The sequence below is a fragment of the Podarcis liolepis genome, assembly GCF_965112155.1.
Source record: "Podarcis liolepis genome assembly, chromosome: 6".
Lineage (NCBI taxonomy): Eukaryota > Metazoa > Chordata > Lepidosauria > Squamata > Lacertidae > Podarcis > Podarcis liolepis.
This window is the reverse complement of record NC_139559.1, coordinates 81149463-81166739: the sequence shown is the minus strand read 5'-3', so window position 1 is coordinate 81166739 and position 17277 is coordinate 81149463. Positions and strand designations below refer to the sequence as shown.

Sequence of the window (17277 nt, the reverse complement as noted above, 5' to 3'; positions counted from 1 at the left end):
CAGCACTAGCCATGTATAAGATGAGCCTAAATTTTGAACCTCATTTTTGGGTCAAAAAAGCTCGTCTTATACACGGAAAAATACAGTAACTAACCAGTGCAGATTAGCCCCAGGTCAGACCAATGGTACACCTAGTTCAGTATTTTTCACACTGACTGGCATTCCTAGCCTAGTTCGAGATACATGGGACTGAACCCAATACAGGTGCGTTACTGCTGAGCTATGCCCCTTCCCCCTTTGGCATGATAGCAACCTGACTTACATTTGATGGATTATTTGAGCCAACATGGCAGCAGACTGGTGGTTGGAAGGTGGCAGTGGAGCAGCTTTCAAACTGATCTGGTAGGAGCCAAGGATCACCGGGTTTGGGGTGAATCATTGCTCAGAGCTAAATATAAATAAATGTGCTGGAAATGTAAGGAAAAAAGAAGACACCTTTTATCATATGTGTTGGAAATGTAAGGTAGTAAAAGAATTTTGGGAAATGATATATAATGAGTTGGAAAAAATGTTTAAAATAGCCTTTCTTAAAAAACCTGAAGGCTTCCTTTAAGGAATTCCAGGTGTCGAAATCCTAAGGGAGCAGAAAAGACTATTTATGTATGTGACCACAGCTGCGTGGATGTTATTGGCCCAGAGATGGAAAGAAGGAAAAGTCCCTACCAGAGAAGAATGGCAGATCAAGTTGATGGATTATGCCAAGCATAGGCAAACTCAGCCCTCCAGATGTTTTGGGACTGCAACTCCCATCATCCCTGACCACTGGTCCTGTTAGCTAGGGATGATGGGAGTTGTAGTCCCAAAACATCTGGAGGGCCGAGTTTGCCTATGCCTGGATTATGCCAAAATGGCTAAAATGACTGGAAGAATCAGAAATCAGGAAGACCGAAATTTTAACAAGGAACGGGGAAAATTTATAACTTATCTTACAGACCATTGTAAACAGTTAAAATCATTAGTAGGATTGGAATATCACTTGTAGCTTAAGGGTGAATTTTGGACACAATGGAGAGGTAAAAGATTTGGATGATCATAAAAGATGCAGGAGGAAATGATTAACAATAGGACCCACAAAGGGGAGGAGGGAAGTCCAGGAGATTCATTGGAATCTTGTTTTTATGTTGTATGTTGTGACTGTAAATCTTTAATCTGAAAAACCAAATAAATAAATTTAAAATAAAAAAATATAAATATAAATATAAATATAAATATAAATATAAATATAAATATAAATATAAATATAAATATAAATATAAATATAAATATAAATATAAATATAAATATAAATATAAATATAAATATAAATATAAATATAAATATATGTATGGTTTCTTTCCAGGCAGCCACAAAGTGCATTCTGGGTGGAACAAATCAGCATGGACATATACTAATCTTCAAGTTTCAATTGCTGGCTAAAGAAATGTGTGGATGTGGAAGCTTGTAATCTTTGTAGTGAGCTTGTTCATACACATCCACCCAAGAAATACAGGAGATGTGTCAATAACAGAATAGTTCACAGCATCAAGGAGCAATCTACTTTTTCCTGATGCACCTGACAACTGGAGATGAGGAAGGAAGGAGGGAGACTGGGGAAGTTTCCCACTATTCCATAATTTAATTGTGTGATCCTATACATTTCTACTGACGAATACAGTTCATTGGGATTTACTGCCCAGTAAGTGTGGATAGATCGAAAGCACGTCAAAGTGCAAGTAGATAAATAGGTACCGCTCCAGCGGGAAGGTAAACGGCGTTTCTGTGTGCTGCTCTGGTTTGCCAGAAGCGGCTTAGTCATGCTGGCCACATGACCCGGAAGCTGCACGCCGGCTCCCTCGGCCAGTAAAGCGAGATGAGCGCCGCAACCCCAGAGTCAGTCACGACTGAACCTGACGGTCAGGGGTCCCTTTACCTTTACCTTTAAGTGTGGATAGAAATGCAGCCTTGCCCTCTCGAATGATGCTTGGAAGGTACTTCCATATATTTGGTTTACAGAACTTTAGGGTTTGTTCAGGAGAATGTGATCGGTTTAGGATGAACTCCAGAGAGTTTGAAGTTTCGTTTCCATCCTTCCTGAGTTACTTTCTGTGACTTTTACAAGAAGATGCTTTGAGTGCAAAAAAAAGGAAAGGAAAATTTCAGATTAGAAAATCAACAACATGCTCTAAACTCATAAAGCTGCTATGCGTACACAATAACATGCCAGTGTGGACAATTTGTTGGCTGAATAAACTCGTAAAAATTCATAGGAATTGTTGAGAAGGAAACAAAAAGCGGAGTCTGGAAGTGTCTGTCACAACCACACAGGGAAATGTGAAAGCAAGACACAAGGCTGGATGAACTGGGCCATCTTTATTTAATTTAACACAACAGATCCTCAGTAGGGAACACTAACGAGGGATGCATAACTAACTGTGGGTGAGCCAACTCTGTCAAGTGTGAGTGATAACTTTTCATATACAGTGGTACCTCGGGTTAAGTACTTAATTTGTTCCGGAGGTCCATTCTTAACCTGAAACTGTTCTTAACCTGAACACCACTTTAGCTAATGGGGCCTCCTGCTGCTGCTGCGCTGCCGGAGCACGATTTCTGTTCTCATCCTGAAGCAAAGTTCTTAACCTGAAGCACTATTTCTGGGTTAGCGGAGTCTGTAACCTGAAGCGCCTATAACCTGAAGTGTATGTAACCTGAGGTACAACTGTAGCTCTTCCCTAGCTAAGCACCACCATTTCAAGTCAGCAGGAAGATGTTCTACTCCCTCTACAGGTCCCACAACCCCCAAATGGGTGTTAAGGATTGCTCCAAAGGCCAAAACATGGGGTGGAATTCAGTGTAGCTCCAAGTGGGCTATGTGTACTGGGAATGAGATTTAGGGGATGGGGGACAGGGGAAGGAGAGAGGGCAGTCCCATCGTGGAAGTGAACCTTGTGTCATTCAAACAACAACTTAGTTGGATCCCATCCACAAACCACAGTTTGCAATTGCTTCTGAACCTGCAAACTACAGTTAGCACTTGCTGTCCGAATGAGGATTGCAAAGCATATACTGTCCTCGATTTGCAACCTTGGTTGTGACTCAACTCAATGCTGTGGGTGTGCTAAACACGGTAAGAATCTCATGATGTGGGTAGGTGTCTGGAAGAAAGGCGAGAAAAGTGCCGTTTGATTTGGTGATATCTACCACAGAGGGTAGGGACGCAGGTGGCGCTGTGGGTTAAACCACAGAGCCTAGGACTTGCCGATCAGAAGGTCAGTGGTTCGAATCCCCACGACGGGGTGAGCTCCCATTGCTCAGTCCCTGCTCCTGCCAACCTAGCAGTTTGAAAGCACATCAAAGTGCAAGTAGATCAATAGGTACCACTCCAGCGGGAAGGTAAACGGTGTTTCCGTGTGCTGCTCTGGTTTGCCAGAAGCTTAGTCATGCTGGCCACATGACCCAGAAGCTGTACGCCGGCTCCCTCGGCCAGTAAAGTGAGATGAGCGCCGCAACCTCAGAGTCGGCCAAGACTGGACCTAATGGTCAGGGGTCCCTTTACCTTTACCACAGAGGGTACCACCACTGAAATTCTGATTCTATAGAATTTTCTGAATCAAATGGCACCTTCCTTTGCCTATCTGAAAGAAATCTATCAATTTATTTACATATGTTCCTAGGATGCTTCACACACAAAAAACCCTCCTGTTTGGATTATACCTCATTTACAATACCATATGTCTGCATTTTCTTCTTGGCAAAACACTTGATTGGTTTAATGCTTTTCATTCAAATGAATCCCAAGGTGGCTTACAAGCAATAAACCTCAAATTCCTTCACCACATTTCGATGGCCTAGTGGCTAGGTTTCCTCACAACACTAAACCAAACTGTGGCTAAGCATGGATGAGCAAGGGTTTGGGCAAGCAAGTGTGAAAATCAGTTGCTTCATTCCTCACCAGTCTGTTGCTGCCAAACTTCTCAGAGCTCAGCCACGTTTTGGGTTAGCATTACATACATGCACCCAGACTCACTGTTTGTCTCACTCCAAAAAAACCCAGAAACTAGTCAATATTTTTTTCTTAGGGTTAGGGCTGGCTTCACTCTGGGTAGCTCTGGTTACACTTGCTCATTCATGTTTAGATGTGGGTGGCGCTGTGGTCTAAACCACTGAGCGTCTTGGGCTTGCCAATCAGAAGGTCGGCTGTTTGAATCCCCATGACAGCGTGAGCTCCCGTTGCTCTGTCCCAGCTCCTGCCAACCTAGCAGTACAAAAGCACACCAGTGCAAGTAGATAAATAGGTACCACTGCGACAGGAAGGTAAATGGTGTTTCCATGCACTCTAATTTCCGTCATGGTGTCCTGTTGCACCAGAAGTGGTTTAGTCATGTTGGCCAGATGACCCGGAAAACTGTCTGAGGACAAACAACAGCTCCCTCATCCTGAAAGCGAGGTGAGCGCCGTGACCCCATAGTCACCTTTGACTGGACTTAACCATCCAGGGCTCCATTACCTTTTAACCTTTAGCCATAGTTTGGCTTAGTGTTACATGCAGGCTGGGTCAATGGGTCATTATGGTGATGAGAGGTCTATATTTGCCTTCTCTGTACCCCCATTCAGCCTTCCCCATTCAGGCTGGGTACACATGTTCCAAGCTTAAGGCTACAGTTCCATGCCTACCAGCCAAAATGCATATATAAGATTGTACTATAAGACACTTGTACCTAGGCAGAGGGAAGGTTGTATCATGATATGGCAGATACACATGGACCTTCCGATCTCCATAGTGGCCTCCATGGTGGAGGAAGTACACTGTAATGGCCATCCCTCTGTGTGCAGGTGTGGCACTCACACTTCAATGGATCAAACCTTAAGTGAAGCCAGTTTTGGAGAAGGAGAACATTTTGCATCATCTGGGACTTCTCCAGGTCTGTTTTAAAGCAGCGAACACTTGAGATACTAGCTGTGATCAACGGTGGTGGCCTCGTCAGGTAAGCATGCTGGCATGCAATTTTCTTAACATTACCCGGCATCGTTGTAGGGGTGGGACTTTCTCCACAGCCACGAGCATTTTAACTCTTTCAGCATTTGACAGAGAAACCCGTCTCAGTTCCTCAGAAATTCTGGCGGCATCTGCTTTTCGACCAGGAAGTCACAACAAGTGCAACAGCTTCAGAAAAACCTCTGACTTCCTGGAAACTGAAGTCAAGAGAGAAAGAGAGAGAAGAGTGGTTTTAGAGAAGTCAGTAAAAATTGTCTGTGACATCACTTTGCTGTGAAGTGTGTGTGTGTGCTTAGTCTCCGGGTGTCAGAGGAAGCTGCTCCCTGAATGATAAGGACGCATTGCAATGTACGTGCGCATAGCCTATTCTACATTTGATTTGGACCTTGGCAAGTCATTTTGCACAGGGCGATAACCATTATTTTGCTTTCCAGAGACTGACACACACATGCTGTTTTGTGAGGCTACACATGAGCCCTGGATGTAACCATGTTTTTGTGGCTTAAACTCTTGGCGTTTGGCTTGGCCCTCGTTGTGGATGGACAGGACTCAGGTAGGTGGCCGCTGCTTGTTTGTTCACTTTGCTTATCGTGGAAACTTATTTAAAAGAACTATCCTAAACGCATCTTGACAAGATCTAAGGGTTGGGTCTAACGTCTTAGGTCTGTGTATCTCATATGCCTGAGTGCCTATGATGATTGAGGTGTGTCAGAATCTTAAGAATATCAGTTACAGCATTTATCTGAATGGTGACGTAGTCATCATTACCACTGGGTAGGAAGAAGTTTCTGGCCCACACTCAGTTGAGATGGAGTAATTGAGACAAGACCTTCAGGTCTGTCCAGCACTTATTGAGAGCTCCTGTAGTACGGCCACAGAATCCTCTGCAGTTACTTGGGTTAACAATTCGACACAGAAATAGTTTGTTAGGAGTTAGCTATTTGAAAATGACTGCTTTAAGATAACCTGCTCAATGGTAATCTCAAACACGCTGTTTGGTTTTTCATTGCCAGAGTCCCCTCCATCCTGAATCTTGGGTTGTCAACCAAGTAGGAATATCGAGTGTCCCTCTTCATTTGGAGTTTGGGTTGTCTGCGTTGTGAAAATATTCACAATGAATCAAGGCAACGCTCCTTTTGAACGTGGCGAGCAAGGATTCCCCATGATGCAAATTCTGAAATGCTTCACATTTCAGAAGTCCCACTGAGCTCAATAAGATTTGCACCCAGGTGCAGCCTCAATATATAGTTTTTTATCTAAAAAAATAAATAGATGCATTTACCACTCTAATCTGAAAATGTTTAGAACTGGGACAACTTTATAAAGAATGCTTAGGATTGCAGCACTAAGTCACTTCTTTCAAATAATACATACCACTCAACAGGATTGCGTTTTAACGTTACATAAGGAAACACCTTCTTTTCATTTTCTCAGACTTTCTAAAGCAATGCTATTACATCTGGGTTTGTCTCTCCTCCCCTTTAAAATGGACTTCTCCATTAACTTCTGAGCCACTCCCTGATCTCAGATCCTGTATTCAGTTCCTCAAATTTCAAGCTCTACTGCATCGAAGTTTCTTTTTTAATGTGTTTAACTGATACTATCAGATTGTAGGTGTGTGATATTGGATATAATTACAGATTCCCAGAGCCAGTGGTCCAGTTAGGTAATTTCAGTCTCTGGATTTAATTGTTTTAATGTCCCCCCTTTTTAGATGACAGTGTGCTTCAAATGGTGGTAATGAAATCATTCTGCATTTATGTGTGTGCCGGTGGCGGCGGGAGGATGACTCCTGCTTATTCTGCTGAGTGGGGCTAAACCACTCATCCATCTAGCTCAGAACAGTGGTACCTCGGGTTACAGACGCTTCAGGTTACAGACACTTCAGGTTACAGATTCCGCTAACCCAGAAATAGTACCTCGGGTTAAGAACTTTGCTTCAGGGTGAGAACAGAAATCGTGTGGCGGCCACGCAGCGGCAGCGGGAGGCCCCATTAGCTAAAGTGATACCCCAGGTTAAGAAGTTTCAGGTTAAGAATGGACCTCTAGAATGAATTAAGTTCTTAACCTGAGGTACCACTGTATGGTGGGGGTCCTCCACGCACCCTACCTCTCTCGACATTACTTGCTACCTATTCCCTTTCCACTGCACCAAATTATTTGTAAACGCAGACCTGGAACCCAGGGCACTGCTACTTTGCTGCAAAGCTGTTGGGGGGGGCACATGATATGCAAGGTTCAAGTAACAGTCTCTTTCGCCCACGTTATTAATGGATGTTTAAGGTCTTCCATGCAAAAATACCCCAGGGTGATTCAGAAGAAGTAAATAAACATGCACTGGGGAACATTCGCTGCGGAGATGCTTACCTGATGGATGGACTTGCAAGAGAAAGCAACGGGGGGGGGGGAGTACGTATTAAGTGTCTCCCCTGGAAACGGTGCTCTGCTTTGCAGCAGAAAAATGGTAGGCCAGTTTTCCAGACCTGGGTTGTTGCTGAGTGCATAGTTTAGGCTTGACAACAGGGGCCTTGCAATAGTTGGCGGTGTCGAAACTATTCTTCGCTTTCAGAAATCCCAATGGAGTTGTGATTCTTTAAGCCTCCATAGTTGGTGAGCCAATCGCCAGGAAGGGAGACAAAATTGCTTTCTCTTCCACTCAGGGTTGTCCAGATGTTGCTGGACTACAATTTCCATCATCCCTGCATCACTGGCCTTGTTGGCTGGGACATCATCATCATCATTTGTTATTTATACCCCACTCATCCGGCTGGGTTTCCCCAGCCACTCTGGGCGGCTCACAACAGATTAAAAACAGAATAAAACATTAAAAACTTCCCTAAACAGGGCTGCCTTCAGATGCCTTCTAAAAGTCAGATAGTTGCTTATTTCCTTGACATCTGCTGGGAGGGCATTCCACGGGGCTGGTGCCACCACCAAGAAGGCCCTCTGCCTAGTTCCCCGTATCCTCACTTCTTGCAGTGAGGGAACCACCAGAAGGCCCTTGGCACGGGACCTCAGAATCTCTCAACATCTAGTAGGCCACCTCCCCACCCCGCTAACCTGAAGGGACTGTGATATTTCTGCTGGGGCGAAATATATCGATATTTAGGAAATACCTTCACAGCTTACCACAAAATATATGGCAGGGAAGTAGTAGAGATGTATTAATATTATTATTATTTATTAAATTTGTATACTGCTCTTCATCCGAAGACCTCAGGACGGTTTGCAGCATAAAAATACAAAACGAACTGCATAATAAAAACGAGCAAAAACAAAGCAAACCAATAGCAACCCCCCCCAAAAAAAAACCAATTAAAAAGACATAGAATATTAATCAGCCCAAGGCCTGGTTGAAGAGGAGCATTTTTGCCTGGTGCCTAAAGTTGTATAATGAAGGTGCCAGCTGAACCTCCCTGGGAGAGCATTCTGCAAATGGGGAGCCACTGCAGAAAAGGCCCGTTCTCATGTTGCCACCCTCTGGACCCCTCTCTGAGGAGGCACATGAAGAAGGGCCTCAGATGATGATCACAGGGTCTGGTTTGCTTCATATGGGAAGAGGCAATCCTTGAGTTATCGCGGTCCTGAGCCACCTAAGGCTTTATAGGTCAAAACCAGCAGTTTGAATTGGGCCCAGAAACTAATTCTATAAGATCTAAGTCTGAGATTACAATGGTGGAAATTAGTACACATGGGCCTGATTCTGCATTTTGCTAATATAATGAAACTCAAGAAGGCAACTTGTAGGGAAGTGACAGTGAGTGGGCACAGAATACAAACAATCTGCTGGTTTTCCTGAATCTGGTTTCCCCTAGCCACCCACCCACCCCAGTGTGGTTCACTTCCAGTTTTGAAGCTTAGCTGTGGGGGGAAAGGCAGTTTACAAGGCAGAGGAAGGGTTAAGCAAGGCATTTCTGCTTATTGATTCTCCCCGGTATGTAAGTCCGTGTCTACCCTCTGCCCCCAAAGTTAACATTATGGAGAAAAGACTTTGCCCAGTTCTGTCCAGCAGCTACTGCCAAACGCAGTAGAATTTAGTGTTTTCTTGCTTCATATGCATATTAAAAACATACAGAAGAGGTTCTGCCATTCGTGCTCATGACTATACAGAGCAACAGCTTTCCCTTTATCAACAAAGAAAGAATGCTTTATCTTTCCGAAGCTGTCACTCGCAGTATGTTTTAGATTTTCCGGATTTTAAAATGTTGCGTCTCCGTCAAATCTTACAGCGGTCTCTGAACCAGCATCCATTTAAAACAAAGGTCCTCATTTTTTTGTTTGTTTGAAATCCCCAATAACATAGAGACCAAATGTGAGAGGAGGGTGGGAAATGGTTTGTCACCGTTTTCATACTCGGTATTTATTCTTCTGAGCATTTATGCAAAGTGGAAGTTCAGACTTAGGATGTCCATTCTCAGTTAGGGTGCTCACTTCGATTTATGCACATACATTTCCTCCCTTTTTTAAAATTAAAAGAGCAATAAATAGAGGCAAATGGTAGGTAACTCTTGCATATGATAAAAAACACACCAAGCTGCTAAAGAACAGGATTCTTTTCTTGTGATTTTTTGTGTGGCTGTTCTTCATTTTTATAACTGACTTCCTACAGTTGACTGCTGTTCTCCTTTCTTTAGAAAGAGTAGGCTAGGTTCTGTCTCGGCAACTCACCTCTTTTGTTACTTTATGCAATGTCTAACAGAGAAGGCATAGAAGGGGGCTGGAAGGGAGAGTGTGCGACAATAGTTTTCTTCAAAAGACAGATTTTCATCTCCTTTGCCTGCATGAGGTAGATGCCTGGGGCATGTGCTATCCTAACTAATTGTTGCTATAGAAATCCTAAGAGTTACCAAGATTTAGGAAACGTTGCGGCGCTGAAAGAGCATTACATTATTTCACAACTGTGAAGCAGATAAGAAGGTAACTTTCCCCCTTTGTTACCAGTCCTTTTTTGAAGGGAATATTTTTACCTAGTGTGCTTGTTCTTAAGCAGGTCAACCTGCCTTTTTTTCAGGGACTGTGTGTGTGTTTTATTCTCTAAAAATAATGCCCTTCGTACCTCTTCCCAGGCAGTCAGACAGCTTCATGTAAAAGAGGCTTTTGTGTGAAATTATAGGCACAGCAGAACCCTATGCGTGTTTACTCAGAAGTAAACACCACAGCGCTCACAAGGGCTTATTCCCAGCTCAATCCTAACTAGGTCTACTCAGAGGATTGCCCTACTGAATTCTGTAGAAGCTCATCCAGAGAAGTGGGGTTAGGACTGCAGGCTAAATTACTCAGCTAAATCATATATTAGTGTTGAGCTCAACCCAGCCCCTACTCTGCCCTGAGAAAAATTCTGAGATTTATCTCCCTCCCCCCACTTCCCCCACTAGAAAAAAGAAGTCGGTTTTGCAGTATTTTCTTTAGGTATTCTCTTTTTAAACTTAAAGGTTTCCAACATATAATACAATAACAACCCAAACGAAGGTAATATCTAAAGAGAGCAAAATAATAAAAAGGGGGGGCGGGGAAAGAAAAAACAAACACACCTACACAAACACACATTTTTATATTCTATCAACCTCCTATCTTAATCTTCAATTCACAAACAGAGATCCCCACCTTCCCAGCTCCCACCTGGGACAGCTCCCATCTTTCTCAGCCTCATACCCTGAGAAATACCACTCTATTTTCTCTCTCACACAGATCTCTTCTATCAGTCTTCTCTCTGTACCTTCATATCATGCCATTCGTATCATACTTACAAGTAATATTATTGAACATTAATTTAAAAATATCAAAAGCTAAATAAGAAAAAACAGAAATAGAAAAAAGAGAGGTACTTCTACTCTTCTATCTGCCAGTTTTATCTAGGTATTCTCCACCATTTGTTTTGTGGCAGCTGCCATTTCCCATCTCACCACCCCTCAACAAGCCTCAGAGCAACATGAGATCAGGGGCCTTGGAAAAAATGCCCAATGGTAGACAAGGCCGCCCAAAATGTTGCTGCTGTTGCCAATTGAAGCAGCAGCAATGGAAGAAGAAAGGGGGGGGGGAATAAGCTGTTAGAGAATTTCTCCTCTCCTTGGATAGCTTTGGTGAAATGGTGCTGCAAACAACTCTGCCAACAAATTAGGGTGGAGTATATCAATAGTAAGGGATGTGGGTGGTGCTGTGGGTTAAACCACAGAGCCTAGGACTTGCCGATCATAAGGTTGGCGGTTCGAATCCCCGCGACAGGGTGAGCTCCTGTTGCTCAGTCCTTGCTCCTGCCAACCTAGCAGTTCAAAAGCACGTCAAGGTGCAAGTAGATAAATAGGTACCGCTCCAGCGGGAAGGTAAACGGTATTTCCGTGCGCTGCTCTGGTTCGCCAGAAGTGGCTTAGTCATGCTGGCCACATGACCCGGAAGCTGAATGCTGGCTCCCTCGGCCAATAAAGCGAGATGAGCGCCGCAACCCCAGAGTCGGCCACAACTGGACCTAATGGTCAGGGGTCCCTTTACCTTTACCTATATCAAGAGGACATTTGCACACACCTCACCATGTATATCATACTCTCCAGCATTTCGCCGATGAACACAGGGACCTCCTATTCCATAATAATAATAATAATTTTGTTGCTTATACCTCACTCATCTGACTGGGTTGCCCCAGGCACAGTGGGCAGCTTCCAACATATATAAAAACATTATAAAACCTTAAACCTTAAAAAAAGGCCCGATACAGGGCTGCCTTCAGATGTCTTCTAAAGGTTGTATAACTAACTTATCTCCTTGGCTCGGGGGATCGCGTGACTCCATCCCCTCTAACATTTCTCCGATGAAAATAAGGACACCCTAAGGGATTAAAGGACATTCCGGGATCAAATCAGAACCTGGGATGGCTTCTGTAAATCTGGGACTGTTCCTGGAAAATAGGGACACGTTGAGGATTTGGTATACATATAGATATATCAGCCAGCACCTCACTTCAAACACTTTGATATGCTTCAGGTTTAGCACAATGGGACTGGCAAATGATCAGTGTGTATCTGTGTATGTGCGCGAGTGAGGCCTACAGAGGTATCTCACTTCCTCAATTAACTCCTTTCCTCCATCTACACAGCACACAAAGCAGAGGTGATGTAGGGGAGGGGAAGGGAGATAAAGAAGTATTGTGCCCTTCACTGAGTCATTTCACCTTGTCCAATTGCATTTCTCTCTCTCCACGCTGTGTTCCAAACCCAACAAATATGGCGGAAGTGGAGAAGGCAAACACAGCTACCTCACTTTCTCTTCCTGACAAAACCACAAGGAAAATATACAAAGGTGCTGTGGAAAATTGGTTTTATTTTTAGAAAAAGGCCTGACACAACTGTTTCCAGAGATGGAAAGTAACACCAAAAGCATGCCTACCTTCGCAAACACTTTAGTGATCCCTTAAGGAATCTCCCTGATGTAGGCTGCAATCCTCAGTAGGAACCTAAGTGTGAATTGGTGGCGTTCTCTTGTTTCTGTACTCTCCTCCTTCCTTCTCTCTCTCTCTCTCTCTCTTGAGAGGGGAGAATGAAGGCTTCCTGGCCACTGTGTGGTCTAGCATTGTAACCCTCTCCCAAAAGTGGCAAGGTGGACCCAGCATGTTCCCAGCTCTAGAAGCTGCATTCAGAAGGTGAGATTTGAGAAGATGTGCCTTGAATAGATGAAAGAGTTAGGACTATGGAGGTGTGTGTGTGTGTGTGTGTGTGTGTGTGTGGTGGGAAGAGCTGTGAGGGGGAAATGAACAGAAAGTTTGGGGAAGAGAGGCAGGCATCAAGCTACAATGCTAGATCATTCACCATCCTCCATGCCCATCCACCAGTTTTAGTAGCTGCTTAACTATGCACAATTAGTGATGAGCAAATCCATACTTCGTCATCCTGTGTGTAGTCTGGATTCCTTCCCGAACCTCCCAATTTGTCCAGTCCCATATATGAAAGTAAAATTGTTCCTGTCCCTTCCCTGCCCCACCCCGCCCCCAGAAATTATACATTGTTTTTGCGCTGTTCATTTCTTTAACATTTAGACACGTTAAGTATATAAAGAAGGATGTTCTGCATCCTATTTATTTAGTTAAGTAGATAACCTTTCGTTGAGTGGATCACCAAATTGTTTTGTTCAGCAGATGTCTTGTCGCAACCCTAACTGAAGGGTTGGTCAGGTACAAGTGATTTGCAGACATAACGGTCAGAGATAATGTCATTTGAAAGCAGTATTGTCAGCATATTACACAAAGAGGCTTATTTTCTGAGACCCGTTAACCCCTTAAAAAAAAGAAAGAAAATGCTACACAGTTGCAGAATCTTGTGGGTGCTGCACAGATAGAGTGCTGTTATGGCTGAGGTGCACCAGCGAGGCTGTGCCTGTTCTTCACACTGTGGAGTCCAAGATGTAGCACTGACCACCAACTTTAGCTTTAAGCAAGGATTGGACAAATTCATGGACAATAAGGCTTTTAATGGCTATGGTCATGATAACCACATTCTTCTTCCACTGTCCAAAGCAGCAGGCCTCTGTCTAAGAATCTGCTGCTAAGAATCAGAAGTAGGGAAAGAAGTTCTGCACTGAGGTCCTGGTTGCTGGCTTCTCAGAAGCATCTTCTTGGCATTGTGGGAAAAGGATGCTAGACCAGATCTGTCCTTGGATTGATCCAGAAGGGCTTTTTGTATGTTCTGCTAAGACTTGTGAACCCCTCTCTCTTTCTTTTTTAATGCATCAACCAATCCCATCCACCTCTGGGATTTTATAGCTGTTAAGATTACAGTGGTACCTCGCAAGACGAATGCCTCACAAGACGAAAAACGCACAAGACGAAAGAGTTTTCCGTTTTTTGAGTTGTTCCGCAAGACGAATTTCCCTATGGGCTTGCTTCGCAAGACGAAACGTCTTGCGAGTTCTTGCGAGTTTGCTTCCTTTTTCTTAAAGCCGCTAAGCCGTTAATAGCCACTAAGCTGTTAATAGCCGCTAATAGCCGCTAAGCCGCTAATAGCCGTGCTTCGCAAGACGAAAAAACCGCAAGACGAAGAGACTCGCAGAACGGATTAATTTCGTCTTGCGAGGCACCACTGTAAAGTCCCCAGAAGGGGAGGAATTTACAACATGGTCAGACCATTTTTTTCCGTTATGTAAATAATGTGCCACATTCCCTTATGTGGGGAGAAAAAAGTTTCCTTTTTTCGTGGAGCCAAACAGCACTCACTAATTCACCAAGAAGATTGAAGAAGAATATAGTATAAGCTGGTGGAGGTCATTCTGGGCTGGACTTCAGGGTACCAGAGCACCCCAAACCCATGCATAAATGTGGATAATACCTCCAGAATCCTTGAATGAAAGTAAAACAAATTCTACATCTCCCTGGGCCTTATCAAATATATTTCGGGTCGTGCCAGAGATTTATTGTCAATCCCTGGGCCTTATCAAATATATTTCGGGTCGTGCCAGAGATTTATTGTCAATCCACAATTCTTTTTGGAAATTAAAGTGAATCAAATGCAATCAAGATTAGTTGCTCACTCTCTGAACTTATTCTGCCCTGTGTTCTTTCCTTCTATTTTGCTTTCTTGGGTGGGTTCAACAGAGCGGGTGAAAACATTTATAATAATAATTACTACTATAAATGAATTACTATTTTAAAAATGGTGCTTTGAAACAATGTCAGAGGCTGGAGCAGAGAATGAGCAGGGGCTGACATAAGAAGAATTGCCAAATACAGTGAGAGGGCAATTGGGAAAAGCCTGCATACTTGAGAACTATTGAAGCAGCCATAGAGCTCTGTGCACTGTGTAGATGGAGGAAAGGGAGTTAATTGAGGAGGTGAGATACCTCTGTATACCTAATGTACACACACTCGCACTCACACACATACACCAGATACACACTGATCGTTTGCCAGTCCCATTGTACCCATACCTGCTTTTCTCCTTGTTAAAACTGGTTTGAGTTTTTGTGCTTTTGTTTTTTAAAAAACAGTTCCTGGGTGTCTATCCACCCCTGCTTATCTCAAACCTTTAAGGTGTTTAAATCCACATTTTTTTGTCTCAGTATTACTCTCTTCTCGCTTTATTCACACTTCTGTTCTTGTTTGAGTGCAGCAAGAAAGGGGGCACACTGAAATGACTGTTTTAAACTTTTTCCTTTCATTCTTCAGCTGCCTCATGGGTGAGAGATAAGAGCCCTCAAATAGTCCATAGTGCCTTCTCAGAATGTATTTAATTCCTGTTACCATGTTTTGTCTTCAACCTGAAGTTCTAGATTCAGTGTAGTAATTTAGAAGAGATGTTTTCTTAACCAAGCACGCATACGTGCACAATGTCCATTAACTGAACTCCACCTTCTCTAACTCAACAAGTCAACTGCCATGCTTTCTCTCAAGAGTCTATTCATCTTAAATGATGTTGCATACATCAGCATGGGTTGTGTGTGTGTGTGTGTGTGTGTGTGTGTGTGTGTGTGTGTGTGTGTGTATGCAAAGGGGGCTGAAGAATAGGAGAAGTGAAAAGGCATGGAAACCAGGTGGTCTGTGCACAAGGGACAGCTGAAAGCAGGCAGAGGGGGAGGGAAGGAGCAAAGGTGAAAATGTGAGTGCAAAAGGGGTTGTGGAAAAGGAGGGAGCAGGAGGCACTGGGATGGGGGTTGAAGGATCTGAAGAACAGGAGGAGATGGTGGCTTGACAACTGGACAGAAGGTGAAAAGGTTACTTAGCAGTTGCAATCTGTGAGAGGAGGAACATGTAGCTTTCCATGAGGGTGGTTTGTGTGGAAGGTGAGTTGAAGGCACGGGCTTGAAAGCGAAAACATGGCTGTAGAATAGGCGAGAGAAGAGGCTTCGGAAATGGGGTTGGGTAGGTGAAAAGCCAGCTTAGCTGTCACACAGGGTGGGAAGGGGAAACACTTGAGGGTTAATAGGGGGAAGTTGGAGGGGGCTGGCAAGGGGGTGAGTAGGGCATGGCCTCAAATAAGAATATGGTATGGTATGAGCCTGCTAGGTTAAACCACAGAGCCTAGGACTTGCCGATCAGAAGGTCGGCGGTTCGAATCCCCATGACGGGGTGAGCTCCCGTTGCTCGGTCCCTGCTCCTGCCAACCTAGCAGTTCGAAAACACGTCGATGTGCAAGTAGATAAATAGGTACCGCTCCGGCAGGAAGGTAAACGGCGTTTCCGTGCGCTGCTCTGGTTTGCCAGAAGCGGCTTAGTCATGCTGGCCACATGACCCGGAAGCTGTACGCCTGCTCCCTCGGCCAATAAAGCGAGATGAGTGCCGCAACCCCAGAGTTGGCCACGACTGGACCTAATGGTCAGGGGTCCCTTTACCTTTATTTATGAGCCTGCTGGGTGGGTCCAAGAACCAATCTAGTCTACCAGCCAGTTCTCACAATGGCCACTCAGATGCCAACGGAAAGCCAAAAAGCAGGCTCTGAACTTTTGAACGTTTACAGTAAAAGAATGAAGAGTCCTTCGAGCCACATTGGTGGTTACCTTGGTAAGGGGAATGCAAGAGCAGTGGGTGTGAAGAAACGGAAGTCAAGCATAATTTCCTTCCCCTTTGCTGTGTTTCATGGCTTGCATGCTTGAGAACTATTGAAGCAGCTTTAGAGCTTGGTGCAATCATATTTATATACCATACCTAGTTTCTGTAAAGTGTGTGTGTGTGTGTGTGTGTGTGTGTGTGTGTGTGTGAGAGAGAGAGAGAGAGAGAGAGAGAGAGAGAGAGAGAGAGAGAACAAGAGAGAATAAGGGAAAAAGAGAAACAGAGAACAAGAGCTATGTCAGGGAGAAGCCGAGGCCATTTGTCCCACAGGAAATAGTGGGAGAGAAACTTCATTGTTCAGGATGCTGAGTAAAACAGACATCAGGCATAATCTGAGGGCCACACATACAGCAAAACAGGACCTCATGATCAGAGGGCCACTAATATAGCCACTAATAGTGACCGGGAATGTAGTTCTGACAAATATTCCTAGCAGATTCCACCAAAAGAATGCATTTTTCAAAAACAGAAGGAAGAAAATGATCTTTCAAAATGGTTCAGGGTGTGTAAAGTAAAGGGTAACCGGACCCCTGCCCATTAGGTACAGTCGTGGCCGACTCTGGGGTTGCGGTTTAACCCACAGTGCCATCCGCATCCCTGTGAGTGTGTGTACTGTAATGCAATTCAGCATCAGGCACTAGAGGGGAGTAGATGTAACTAAACACACCGCTGCCACCTCTGCTCTTGGTCTCTCACCTCCTGATCCATAGGTGCATCACTGAGATACCCAACACTTTGCCTCTGTGGAGCATGAAGAGAGAAAGCTGAAAGCAAGAGCATC

General features: G+C 44.1%; 1 protein-coding gene across 8 annotated transcripts in view; it reads left to right on the top strand.

The window, feature by feature from the left end:
• Positions 1-5182: 5182 nt before the first annotated feature.
• The window catches only part of PTPRC (protein tyrosine phosphatase receptor type C), an 80332-nt gene continuing 68237 nt past the window's right edge, over positions 5183-17277 (top strand). For 5 of the 8 annotated variants that reach the window (XM_083506722.1, XM_083506720.1, XM_083506719.1 and 2 more), the window contains exons 1-2: positions 5183-5320; positions 5407-5525. In XM_083506722.1, the coding sequence (XP_083362848.1) occupies positions 5462-5525 (64 nt within the window). In that variant the 5' untranslated portion in view covers positions 5183-5320; positions 5407-5461. The remainder of the gene's footprint in view (positions 5321-5406; positions 5526-17277) is intronic. The other 3 variants (XM_083506724.1, XM_083506723.1, XM_083506721.1) reach the window with 1 other exon arrangement.